Here is an 11347-nt window from a genome sequence, read left to right on the forward strand (position 1 = left end):
CATGTGTCCTCATACATGAAACAGCGATGTGTAGCAAAAGATAAACATACACAAAATAATCAACAAATTATATTTGAAACTACATTCAAACGGTTATTATTGGCTTCAGAGATGTCCTGATGGATTTTGGTGTTATCTTTATCTAGAACAGGAAATGAGAGATAAGAGTCGTTTATTCAAATCACCACCAGATGGCGACACAGAGCCACTGAACAAACTAACGTGACTTTGTTCTCGCGTGGAAAAGCCCCATTCTAAATCCCAATGACATTTGTGCCCGCAGTTTTGTTTTACAGGGAGAACAAAAGGAAGGTTGTTTTTTTTTTTGTTTGTTTGTTTTTTGTAACTTTCCCATCTTTTGTTCATCTCTTTGTTTTTGCTTTGTTATTTCTAGGGATATTTTTCTTCTTGGACTTAAAAAAAAAAAAAATACTTATGTCTTGGTACTTTATGTATCATTTTTTCATAAGCTGATCATTGCCTTCTCCCCGTGTAATGCATCCATGGGGTGAGGCAGACTGTATATAACTATATGATCCAACTACAATACAAAACAATACAATACAATATAATACAATACAATATAATATAATATAATATAATATAATATAATATAATATAATATAATATAATATAATACAATACAATACAATACAATATAATGCAATATAATATAATACAATATAATGCAATAGAATAGAATAGAATAGAATAGAATAGAATAGAATAGAATATATCGGGGAGACAGCGGCGTAGTGCTGCTGAGCTCCAACAGGTGGCGGTAGGTAAACACCGGATATCGCCGATGCAGCAAACTCTCGCAGCAGAGGAAGAAGACGAAGAAGACGGAAGGCGAGCATTTTGATACCAGGCCACGACCTGCCACGGAGAGCCGCTATCAGAAGAAAAGGTTACATAACTTCGATAATTGTGATTTCATCTTATCTTTCTGTGATCTACCGAGAGGGAGGCGTCGAGGCGAGTCTCTTCAGCTGCCCATTTCCCGTGATTTTTTGACTTTGGCACATTATTTCATCAAATTCAAACGGTAACGTCAATGTTTGCTAATTAAGCTAGCTCGCTGCCGCGGAAACGCTGTTAGCCATATTGGCTGTTAACTTGTTTTTCCAACGTAAACATTACACGAACTACTGTAAACATCCAGGAGCAATGACGTTTAGGATGGATTGTTAGTGATTATATTCATGTGTTTAATCATATTTATATAAGCAGTCTAGCCAAACGCTGTTGTAAATTATTAATAAGGGTCATTGAAATGAGCTAACAGAAGCTAACGTTGAAACGACGGAGATGTAGCATCCCGAGGTGGCTAGTTGGAGTTAGCTTCGTGCTGAGTGCAACGCGTGTTTATTCTAGCTTCAGTTACCTAATACTGAACCTATGCTCAAGGTCTGTTGAATCTGTAACTTTAAGAGTGAAATACTGAGTCTGATTATATACCTTTTAAATTGATCTGATGTAATATTTAATCAGGGAAATTGAGGGAAATGTTACGGAAGTTTTGGACAAACAACATGTCGCTTCGTTGCCATCTAACTAACTTATTTTTAGAAAACGTTCATCTAGCTGTCCTTACCTTGGTAACATACATTTAATTTACGTAAATATTTCTTGTTTAAAACTAAAACTTATTTTACTGGCTTTGTGGGTGTTAGATGTTAAACATGAGTTCGCCTCTGTTGCTGAAACGATGTCTACCCGCGCAAATCAATCTTTATCTGCTTGTACAAAATTATTCAACAAAAAATCCAGGACAAATAAATTACAAGGCTGGTAACATAACAAAAGGTATGATACAGTTACATGTTGCATCAGCTTCTGTGTGTATTTAATGGCAGTGGTGGATTAAATACTTGAAAGTCATACTAATATAATTTTCTGAAAAGTAAATCACTACAAGTTAAAGTCCCCTTTTAGAATAATTCTTTGCTAAAGGCGTTTTACTATCAGATACATAGTGTACTTTAGTATCCAAAGTAGCTGTGTGATGTTAAGTGTTAGTATTGAAAGAAAGTACAATGAAATAACTTAAAAAATAAGTGCTTAAAATTTTGAGAACTACGAAGTTTTTCTCTTTATTACATTTACACCACTTTAATTATTATTGAAGGAAAAACAAGGTATTTTTCACAGATAAAGGAGTTGAAGAATAAAATCCAGTTTTTACCTCTTTTCCATTCCTTTATTCATTGATCTGTCCATCCTCCCTTCCTTCCTGCCCACCGTCCCTGTTTTGTAGCAAGAAACTCAGATGTGTTGGGGAAATGTGTTAGAGTAAAGTACCAGGGTTCTCACAGATCCTTAACATGTCTTAAAAGTCATTGAATTAGTTAATCTGTAAATAAGGCCTGACAAGATATTTAAAAGTTTCATGTTGAAAGTGGTAACACATGGATAGTGGGATTTTATGAATGTTTGTGTTTCAGACATTGCATTATAGAATCTTAAACTAATTGGTAACTTTATAAAAGAAAAATTCACTGAATGCCACCAAAAAGTCATATGTTATGTTCCTGTAAATATTTGGGTGAAATTCTCTCTAACTTAAAGTAAACCTTGAGTACACATATAAAACAAGTACTGTAATAAATTATCAATACTTGCTTAATTGTAATAATTGTCATCTCTCTTTCACAGGATCATCATGGCTGATGATTTTGACGTTGAGGCCATGCTGGAGGCTCCATTCAGGAAGGTGGGTTGCAGATTACAGAGATATGAGGCTTGTTTTCACTGTTATGATTTACCCTTTGAGACCTTTTTATATTTGCTACTGTGACAAAGTTTACTTGAATGTTGTGTGGTGTGATTGAGTATTTAAAACGCAATACAGAATTATAAATAAATCCACATCTATCTCTCTTTATAGACTTCCCTAATGATATCTCACCTCTACTCCCATGAATTCATCTTTGATTCCACTGTGAACTGTGAAAAAAAGGAAGGTAGTTATTGTGCATATACTGATGTACTGTGGTTCACCTTAGGACTAAAAGAGATTCAACCTAGAACATCCAATCCCTATTCGGTTGCAACAAGGTGAATGCCAATGGTTGATAAGCCCATCTTTACTTGTCCAGCAAAGGAGGCAGTATTCAGATTTACAACCCGCATGCCATCACTGTTTCTGAATGTGCAGTCTTAAATAATCTGCTTTAAACCTCAGAAATGGAAATACAAATGTGTCTCTCCTTAGTTCATGTAGTTCAACTTTCACCAAATTGCTCTTTAGTTTGAATCATTTATTAAGTTGTGTTTGGAAATATAATTTTCCCAAATTAATAAGAGATCCTGAATTGTGTTTGTGTCAATCTACAACTGTTCTAAATTCAGCATATGTAGTATGACAGTAGTATGCTTGAAAATGTAGGTATTGCTGTTGTGGAGCGAACTCTTCAGCATGATGTCATGATTTTATGGCAAAATACAGGATTTTTCTTGTTCGTAAATATGAATACTGCCTCTTTGCCATAGTCAACTGTAATGTGAATCAGCATCTTGATTTTGCATGCTACACGATACCACAGATATTGATATATTACTAGAATAACTGTAAAATAGATACTTATATCTAGCATTATTGTATTATAAAGTGAGCTACTTTTCAGTAGTTAGTAATTCCATTTAAGTCAAAAGGTTGGAAATATTGCTTATATGCAAACTAAAGATAATGGCAGTGTAACACGTGGCTGATTTGATGGATTTATTTCATTTTTAAAAATTTTTTAATCTTATTTTATTTATTCATTTATTTTCTTGGGCGTCAATATTACTAAGAAGTGTGAATCCCTGTTTGCTTCAGGGCAAGATGTGTGACAGAGGTGGCATCGAGCTCTTACAGTCCAAGAACGAAAATGGGTGAAGATCACTGGACTGACACCAACCACACAGGATCTCTTTTAGTGGTCGTGGGCCATGCGTGGTCACATGATTAGGCACAAATAGTGGCATTGGTACGACCTATGAGAAGGGGAATGGTGGAGATGATCTGACTTCTGACAAAGCTTCCTGAACTCAGCTAATATGTTGGACACTCTCCCTTAACTTTGCTTTGTTGCATTAAGTACTGAGCAGCCTTGTAAAAAAACAGGAGTGGGATGGGAAGCTATTGGGGTGGTGGAAGGACACTGTCCAGACATGACAGTAGGAAGTTTTGAAGTATTATTATTAATTGAATATATTCTGCATTTTCTCTTGTCCCACCCCATCCCCTTTACCTTGACGACTTGAAATGTTTCATCTACGTCCTCATGATGTTCTTCTATCAACCTTGCTTAGGATGAGATCAAGTCCTCTCATGCAAATGGACATGAAGACCAGAACAAGAAGTAAGTTTTGAATTTATGGCATATTGGTTTTGTGGTTCTGATGTCATGTTGTGCACGCCGATAGCAGTGTTGTAACACGTTTCAGGAAAAGGAGGAGTCGAAGCAGGAGCCGGAGCCCAGGCTCCAGGAAGAGAAGAAGCAGGAGCAGAGACAAAAAGAAGGGTAAGAGGAGGAGCAAGAGTCGAGAGAGAAAACGAAGCCGCAGCAGAGACCGCCATCGCAGCAAGTCCCGAAGCAAGGAGCGTTCTGGGCGATACAGAGCACGCAAGAGCCCAGTGTATGTGACCTCTTTTATACTGGATGACATATTTATTTTGTGTCCACTTTATTAGCTACACCTGTATAATCTACTGCACTTTATTGTCCTGCATAACATCTATCTTTATAAAGTATGCAGTTTTTGGTGACTTAGAGATGTGGTAATTCAGTTATACGTTTATTGTTTAGATCAGGGATCTTTTTTCAGGCCCAAAGACCACTTAGCTGAAAAAGAGACAGAGCAGGGACCCCTACTACATTTATTGCATAAAATTGCACTGCATGTGAAACCGGGCAGATGGAGGTAGTCGGGCAGAGGGCTGTTTCAGCCTTATGGCTCATTTATACTTTATGCACAAATTTAGATGCGTCAGTTTTAGCCGTCAACGTTACTGTCATACTTCCATGCGTCCTTTATGCTAATTTCACTATATATCACCAGTTCCTTCTATTCCACCATTATTCCAACTTCTTCGCCTTCTAAGGTCTTATCTTGCTTGAACTTTGCTGCATTGCCACCACGATCTCTGTTGGTACTGCTCAGTTATGTCCCGATCTTTAAGCTTTCAAAAACGTGAACAATACAGATGAAATGAAGGCAGAGAACGAACAGAAGGATCCCTCCGTCTCCATAAAGTAGCTAGTTTTTATTGGACTAAAGATTGTACAGGTGTAGTTACTGATGTTAAAAACAGCTGTTGTGCCTGTCAGGTATCTTTGTTGTATGTCCAAATAAGTCAGAATAATATTGTCCTCCAATTTCTGCTTTGACAGCAATATAAATATGTTCAGAAAATATTTAAATGTATTCGTGTAGAGAAATTCAGGTACTCAAATAGGCAAGTATGTAAGTTATACATTTTGTCCTCAGAGAGTATCCTTAGTTGCTTCTAGGTCTTTTTCAGAGCAGAAATTTTGACTTGTGATAGTAGAAGCACAAGTGTTACTAATAAAATTAACAATGGCTCTATTTAGGTGTCCCAGTAAGCTGCGATAGGGAGCCAACATGCTTAATACCGTCCAAAGATTTTTGTTTCAACTTTATTTAAAATACAGCAATTCTTCTTCATGTTTTAGGCGGAAACGTTCCAAAAGTCGCAGCCCCCCCTTCAAAAAAGAGAAGAGTCCCATCAGGTGAGATAAAACCTTCAAATTACTCCTTTTCAGACGTATGTGTGCATTTTCAAATTTTTGTCACAGCCTCCGGAAACCCAGTAATTGTCTAGAAACTCACTTTGAGGTTTTTGAGCATTATTTGTGAATTTTTAAAGGTTACATTTGGTCAAAAACAAATATTTAATGTATTACAAAATCAAGCAGTTCAACCATGACTTGCTGTTAGTTTTAGTGTTTTCTCCTGTTTATTAAATGGTTTGTTCTCATATTTCCAAATGCACTTTTTAAATTTTTTTTGGTAATTCTCGTCTTTTAAAGGCAACCAATCGACAATCTAACACCAGAGGAGAGAGATGCCCGCACAGTTTTCTGCATGCAGCTCGCTGCGAGAATCAGAGCTCGAGACCTGGAAGATTTCTTCTCAGCTGTCGGAAAAGTCAGTTAATTGTCAAGCTATTATCCCAAATAATTCAGCAAGTCTGTGTGTAGAAATTATGTTAAATCGTCGCCGTTTTTCTCTCTGTAGGTAAGAGATGTGAGAATGATCTCTGACAGAAACTCCAGGAGATCTAAGGGCATCGCATACATAGAGTTTGTGGAGGCCTCCTCTGTTCCACTAGCTATTGGACTGACCGGCCAGAGGCTTTTGGGAGTGCCCATCATCGTCCAGGCCTCTCAGGTGGGTGTTTTGACTTAATGGTAATATAAATACAGACTGCATCTGAATTATTTCTTCCGCTTTATCTCTATTAAACAGATTTTTTCAAGTATAAACTCATTTAACACAGTGCTTTGAGTTTTGAATAGATTGGGTTGTTCTGCATTGATATACTGAATTAATTTAAATACATTACTTTCTATTTGTAATTACAGGCAGAGAAAAACAGAGCTGCAGCTGCTGCCAACAATCTACAGAAGGGCAGCTCAGGTCCGATGAGGCTGTATGTGGGCTCGCTGCACTTCAACATTACTGAAGAAATGCTTCGAGGGATCTTTGAGCCTTTTGGAAAGGTCGATATCAAGTTTCATGTATAAATTGTATCTTAAATCCGTTTTGTAGATGCATTCATGACAAACGTCCCATACGGGTTTGCTTTTTTCCCCAAAGATTGAGGGAATCCAGCTGATGATGGACAGCGAGACCGGACGATCTAAAGGATACGGCTTCATATCTGTAATTAAATCATCCGTATTTCATTGACAATTGTTAATTGTTTGCAACTCATTTGAATCTAAACTTTTCCCTTTTGTGAAGTTTGCAGATGCAGAATGTGCAAAAAAGGCCTTGGAGCAGTTGAACGGCTTTGAGCTGGCTGGACGTCCGATGAAGGTGGGGCATGTTACAGAGCGCTCAGACTCTTCAACAGCCAGCTCGTTCCTGGACAACGATGAACTTGAAAGGACTGGCATCGACCTCGGCACCACAGGGCGTCTGCAGCTAATGGCTCGACTAGCAGAAGGTTCGTTATAATCTGCATTGTTTTGTGTCGACAGAGAGGCACAAAAATCCCCCAAGAGAGAATTTAAAACATAAGTTATTTTGTCACAGGGGAACAATATTTTTAAACATTTTATTCACAAAGTTTTTTGCAGAGCAAAATCACTGTCTTCCATATCACATGTGAGAGGAAGTTATTCATTAGCCGAATTGTTAATAGTAATTACAAACTTTACGAAATATTAAAACAATGCGCCCTGTCACTATACCAAAAATGTAGCCAATACCAACACCAGTGAAAATCAAAGATTTTTGACACCCCATTTGATACCATTTCAAAAAACAAAGCAATTAATCCCATTTACTTAAAAAAATACAGTGTTCCCATTGCAAAGAAAAAAAAAAAAATATGCTAAAAAATAACAGTTTTTTTCTATCTATGCCCACTTCTTGTTTTTTTTTTTTCTGGCTTTGTGTTTCTAACTCGCCATCAGTCATGGTGTCAAATTATCATGTTTTGGGTCTTAATTCACTGCAGAACTCATTTACAGGACTGTGTGTTGTCTTTTTGTAAAACATGATTGATGAATTTTGTAACCCAGTAGGTCACAAAGCGGTGATTAGATATATTTGCTTACATTAAAATATTTTTATGTGTATTTCTGCACAGGAACTGGTCTGAAGATTCCTCCTGCTGCTCAGCAGGCTCTACAGATGACCGGGTCCATACCCTTTGGAAACATCGCTGCTCCACCAGGTGAAATGATGGAAAACATTTCGTGTGTTTATTGATTGATTTATTAGAAATTTCAGTGACGAGTAACGATTCTCTTTTTGTTTCAGCTGTTCCAACTCCAGCTCCAAGCCAAGCTCTGAACCTCCCATCACAGCCACTTGCAACACACTGCCTGCAGCTGTCCAACCTGTTCAACCCACAGTCGTAAGCATGTTCCGACAGGATCACTTTTTTAAAGTTTGTCTTTAAAGAATAGTAAAATGTGCTTTGAAAGAGACTGTAATTTTTCATCCTGTGAAGACATATCATCTTGAAGTGATTTCATTGTGAGTAATGGGAATTGTTTTGAGTAGTGCATCCTTAAATGCATCCTTAAAGTCCTACTAAAGCTAATCTGAGGTTTTAGTGGTAGAGTTAGACAAACCCAGTGGGTGTTGTTAAAAGAAGAAAACCATACTATCACGAAATTCATTGTTTTTCACAGATTGCCAATGTATGGCGGGGCATTGCAAGTATTTGCAGCTCGTCTCATGGCAAATCATTGGTCCTAAAATCTTCTTGTTTCAGGAATACGAACAGTTGAGGCTTTTGAAGCCATTGTATCTAACACTACCATGTTACCATGTTTTCTCAGGGAAAATGATCCCAGCTGGGCCATTGAGATCCAAGATGATGTTATTGAAGAGTGCAACAAACACGGAGGGATTGTTCACATTTATGTCGATAAGAACTCCGCTCAAGTAAGTTGATTCTTACAGATGTATTAAAGAGTCTGTTTCAACAAAATAAAATCCACTCTCACTGGTGGATCGAAGGTAAATAGAGTCTGTGTTCCAAAAGATTCACAGACCTCACTGTGGACAAAATGATTTAAAAAAACTCATACAAAAACTGGATGCTGGATTACTTGACTTCTTTGTTTTTCACATAGGGTAATGTGTACGTGAAGTGTCCCTCAATACCAGCAGCGATGGCAACTGTAAATGCTCTTCATGGACGCTGGTTTGCAGGTATGTAATGATGCCATTTGGTTTTCAATCCATCAATGTCAATAATAAACAGAAAATGGAGATTGTGAGGTTTTTAAAAAATATATTCTTTCTTTTTCAGGGAAAATGATTACTGCTGCCTATGTTCCCTTACCAACCTACCACAACCTTTTCCCTGATTCAGTAACTGCAAAGCAGCTTCTAATGCCAGCACGTCGATAGTCTGAGACATGCTCATGAAAGTCAGTGTAAATACATTTGTTTGCTGTCATGGAAAAAGACGCATTGGAATTAGTTGGCTGTGTGTAATGAAAAGTTGCCTCAAGTTCATGTGTTCACCATTGAAGATTAGGCAGTTTTTTTTTTTGGTTTTTTTTTTGAGTTGCTTTTCAAATTTTTTGTGGGTTTGTGTTGTAAACTACCACCGAGAAGTAATCTGCAGGTATCTATTGGTCTGTATGTTTTTAAATATTCCTGTCTTATCTGCTTGTTTAAATCAACAGTTTTAGATTTAAAGTAAAATGCAAAAAGTTACAAAACTGTGTTGGGTTAATAGGCCTTAAATGCCAAAAGTATATCAATGTCATCAATAATCCTTTGTAACTTTTTACAGCCATAATTTCATTTTTTGTATGAAGGCTCCCAATAAACTTTGGCAATTTGACGATTCATTTTATGGTTCAAAGTATGGTGAGTAAGTCTTAGTATAGGATGTTTTCCAAAATCATGAAAAGAAAGACTCATGAAGCTTTGCTAAAGTTCTGTCAGGAAGACTCTTAATGCTGAAATTTCATTATAAATCTCACTTCTTTTTTATCAGATGAGGATATCAATCTAAATTAAAGCTGCAAGCAGCATTGAAAGGGCCCTCATACTGCCACAAATGTTGGGTTACTGGTGAACTCCAGCTAAAGCAGCCATAAATTTCTGTGAAAGTTGGATAATGCACGCAGAGGTTGGACCTTGCAGTGAGATATTTCACATGATGTAATACTCCAGCGCCCACTAGATGGCACTGAAGGGCACATAAATTCCACGTTGTTTTGGTGCACATTATTTGTAGAACAAACTGAAAATTTCATGGAAGTTAATTAACATTTAAACAAAAAACCTATTTGGAATGTTGAGTTTGAACTTTATCCAGGGCAGGCGAGTTTTACAGGCCGCTTCTCAAAGAAGAGTCTGAAGTGCAACTCAAAACACAGTTGAAAAGTCTGGAAGTTTAGCTCAGTTGGTTAGAGGGCTTACCTGCAGACCTAAGTCACAAGTTCAAACCTCATCCAGGACAGGTGTATGCAGTTCTCCAAAGTAAAGAGCTATATTCAAGGTGAAACACAGGTGTCAGATGCATTGGCTGTCTGTTGAAATACTTATAAACCGTGAGATTGCAAGTTCAGGTTTAACAATGTGGGAAACATATAGTGTTAGGGGGTTTATCTCAGTGGTTAAATCAGGTGGTTAGTGTGCCTGAGGTTGCTAGTTCAAGTATTATCTGGGACAGGTGACATTTGACTTTGATAGCATAGATAAAATATCAGCTGATACATCTGTGCTCTGCTGATCAGTCATTGATAACATACCTTGCAACTAACACTTAAAACAGTTAAAAAAACACAAAATTATCTTCTTTTCGCCTGAATTTTCATATACTGAATACTGAATTTTCCCTGCCAAGAACTTAGCTGATTATCGGCCTGACTCATAAGTCTGTCAAGTTTTCAACAGATATTACCGCCAACACTGATCTAAAGGAACAAATACAAATACTCTGTGTCTGGAGCTTTAGCTCAGTGGGTAAGTGAAGTGGTTAGTGTGTCCTAGGTTGCTGGTTCAAGGCTTGCCAGGGTCCATTGACATTTGACTTTTATGGCATGAGTAACATACTATATCAGCTGATACATCTGTCTGCTCTGCTGATATGTCATAGGTTGATTTACTTCCAACAAACACTTAAAACAGTTTAAAAAAAAACAGCTGTCACCCTGTCTCCTTTAAATATACCAAATACTGAAATTTCCCTGCCAAGAACTTAGTTGATTATCGGCCTGACTCATATATCAATAAAATTTTTCAACAGAGCTCACTGCCAACACTGATGGAAAGGGAATGTCAAAACATTTCATTCTGTCTGGAGCTTTAGCTCAGTGGATATGTGAAGTTGCTAGTGTGCCCAAGGTTGCTGGTTCAAGTCTCACCTGCACAAGCTGATATTTGATTTTTATGGCATGAACAAAATAAAGTATTGGCTGATAAATCTTTTTGATCTGCTGATATAAGACATTGATGACGTACCTCGCAACAAACACTTAAAAAGTTTAAAACAATACGCAGCTGTATCCTTGTCTCCTGAATTTACTGAATTTTCCCTGACAAGAACTTAGTTGATTTTGGGCCTGACTCATGAATCAGTCAAGTTTTCAACAAATGTCACTGCTGATACTAAGCAAAAGGGGATGTTAAA

General features: G+C 37.3%; 1 protein-coding gene across 3 annotated transcripts; it reads left to right on the forward strand.

The window, feature by feature from the left end:
- Positions 1 to 813: 813 nt before the first annotated feature.
- rbm39b (RNA binding motif protein 39b) lies at positions 814 to 9557 on the forward strand. 3 transcript variants are annotated; one of them, XM_042491797.2, is made up of 15 exons: positions 814 to 910; positions 2659 to 2716; positions 4300 to 4349; positions 4435 to 4626; positions 5685 to 5741; positions 6042 to 6159; positions 6250 to 6402; positions 6597 to 6734; positions 6832 to 6897; positions 6979 to 7183; positions 7832 to 7918; positions 8005 to 8101; positions 8532 to 8637; positions 8829 to 8907; positions 9008 to 9557. In XM_042491797.2, exons 2-15 carry the CDS (start codon positions 2666 to 2668, stop codon positions 9106 to 9108), a joined length of 1500 nt encoding a protein of 499 aa, XP_042347731.1. In that variant the 5' UTR covers positions 814 to 910; positions 2659 to 2665; the 3' UTR covers positions 9109 to 9557. The 3 variants fall into 3 exon arrangements, with proteins under 3 accessions (XP_042347731.1, XP_042347730.1, XP_087938168.1); XM_042491796.2 differs by having other exon boundaries at positions 839 to 1048; XM_088082042.1 differs by having other exon boundaries at positions 873 to 978.
- Positions 9558 to 11347: the final 1790 nt, after the last annotated feature.

The sequence above is a fragment of the Plectropomus leopardus genome, chromosome 9 (genome assembly GCF_026936395.1).
Source record: "Plectropomus leopardus strain MGB_pleo_1.0 chromosome 9, ASM2693639v1, whole genome shotgun sequence".
Taxonomy (NCBI): Eukaryota; Metazoa; Chordata; class Actinopteri; order Perciformes; family Serranidae; genus Plectropomus; species Plectropomus leopardus.